The 1,997-nt window shown below is 37.2% G+C and overlaps 1 protein-coding gene across 1 annotated transcript; it reads left to right on the forward strand.

Annotated features, from left to right (window-relative positions):
* Positions 1 to 717: 717 nt before the first annotated feature.
* On the forward strand, positions 718 to 1,592 carry pih1d1 (PIH1 domain containing 1; the record flags this gene model as incomplete). The annotated part of the gene is given in 3 exon segments (XM_035674135.1): positions 718 to 775; positions 934 to 1,122; positions 1,531 to 1,592. Coding segments are annotated over 3 exon segments (309 nt in total), but the record flags the coding sequence as incomplete, so codon positions are not given.
* Between the last annotated feature and the right edge of the window lie 405 nt (positions 1,593 to 1,997).

The following is a 1,997-nucleotide window of genomic DNA, read 5'->3' on the forward strand; positions in this document are numbered from 1 at the left end:
ACTGTAAGGAATGCGTGCTGGTTACAGCTCTTTGTTTGTAACTGTATTCCTAATTTATTAATTTATTTTTCATTGTATGTTCGTGTCCAGTTTCTTTTTGTTTACTTGTTCATTTATTGTAATTGTTTATGATTCTTATTTTCTATACTGCTGCATGTTCAAATTGGGGGTATGTGTGATAATTCTGTTTTAATGTGGAAAATCAAAATAAATTGTTTTTTTATTGTTGATTCAAGGATCATCATTTTTGAATGTTTTAAACAAAAAATACTTACATATAGCTCCTTTAAGGCAAAGAGTACATTACAGGTGTGATTCCTCAACGATATTAGTACCCAAAACCATATTTCTGGTGTTTGGAAAAAGATTAGTCTCTCAGCTTTGGTAAGATGATGTACACACACCTGATACAGTTGAAGTTTTGTTTGTACTGCTGCTCGGTGGCTTTCCAGAATCCATGTGACCTGTTCCTAACAAAACACTTATTAAAAACTGAGGTTTGTATTTGACTGTGGGTACGCCAGTTTAAAATTCAGCCAGTAAACACATTTTATCACTTCTGGCCTCTGCTGGAATTTATTGGAGGTGCTCCATGTAATAAAACCCCTTACTACTAAAAACTTGGCTGGACGGACTTCTTCTTCTTCTTTCTCCTTTGCCCTTTCACTTTTTCAATACTTCCTGTTTATAAAACTCAAAAGCAGTTTTTCTGTTTAGACAATGGGAAAGATGCAGGCTGAAAATCCAGACTCCAAAGTGATCCGACCACACCCTGGTAAGCATGTTCATGGATAAATGGCTATCTTTTGTTTGTATCTTTCTCTTTGTTTTTCTCTTTGTCATTCTTTCTTTTGCTTTTTCTTTTTCTTTTTCTTTCTCTTTCTTTATTTTGCTTTCTCTATCTCTCTCCCCTCTCCTCTCTCTCCTTCCCAGGCATGTGTGTGAAGACTCTCTCAGAGCCAAGCAAGCACAAGGTCTTTGTCAACATCTGCCAGTCAAACTCAGTCCCACCGCCACCAGAACTCTCCAGGGAGGAGCTAGTGGAGCTGCTCCAATCCGAGGATCCCAGCGGCTACAGAGTTCCCATGAGCCTCGGCGAGCCACACACAGAAATAGACAACAGTACGTTGTTAAACTTGAAGATCATGCTTTTTCTTGGGCAGTTGTGCATAGGTCGACCATCATCCCTATCCATAATTTTAAATATTTAAATGAACAGCTTTAATCCTCCATCCATTGTTATTCAGTCTAACTTGCAATAGTTATTGTATCAGTTCCAGTGTGATAGAGAACCCATGCAACAGACATTGAATCACTGCCCAAAAACACCCAGAAATCACAGCTGTGCTCCAATCTGGGTTTGTGTTGCAGCATTTGAAAGATTAGTTTGGCCCGATTTCACCCCCAGAGCTTCCAGTCTTTTCAGAGCTTTATTTTTCTATTTTGAAACTCTCCTTATCAGAACAGGCAAACTAAAGTCAATCAAAATACTTTTGATACATTGAATTTATGTCTTTCTCTTTGTGTTAGGCTCTCAGGGTTGCACAGCCTATGACGTCGTCATCAACCAGGATTTCTTCCAAAAGTGCCAGGTGCGTCTGTGTGTGACGTCTTGTTATTCCACCCATCCAATTATATAATCATGTAACTATTATTATGGGTAAGAGGAAATGGTTAATGTTATTTTTTTCTTCTGATGTGCTATGTTAAAGTATGTTACACTTAAGAGCACGTCTGTTGATTTCAGAGTGAAGGTTTTTATTTTTTTATTTATTTTTTTTAAGTCGAAAGTCAGTCAGTACAAAACATCTTTTACAATCTTGTTTTTGAAATGAAACTAAATGAACAAACAGACAAACAACCAGTACAGTATGTGTGTAGCAGAGAAACAGGGGGGTTGCAGTACAATTCATGTTTTACCTGAAATATGTTCTCAGTGGGCTGATAAACTCAATCTATCTTCTTCAACTTTTTTCATACACTATATGGACAAAGTT

Source organism: Morone saxatilis, unplaced genomic scaffold (genome assembly GCF_004916995.1).
Source record: "Morone saxatilis isolate NCDOM2014 unplaced genomic scaffold, NCSU_SB_2.0 Contig3, whole genome shotgun sequence".
In the NCBI taxonomy this organism is placed as follows: domain Eukaryota; kingdom Metazoa; phylum Chordata; class Actinopteri; family Moronidae; genus Morone; species Morone saxatilis.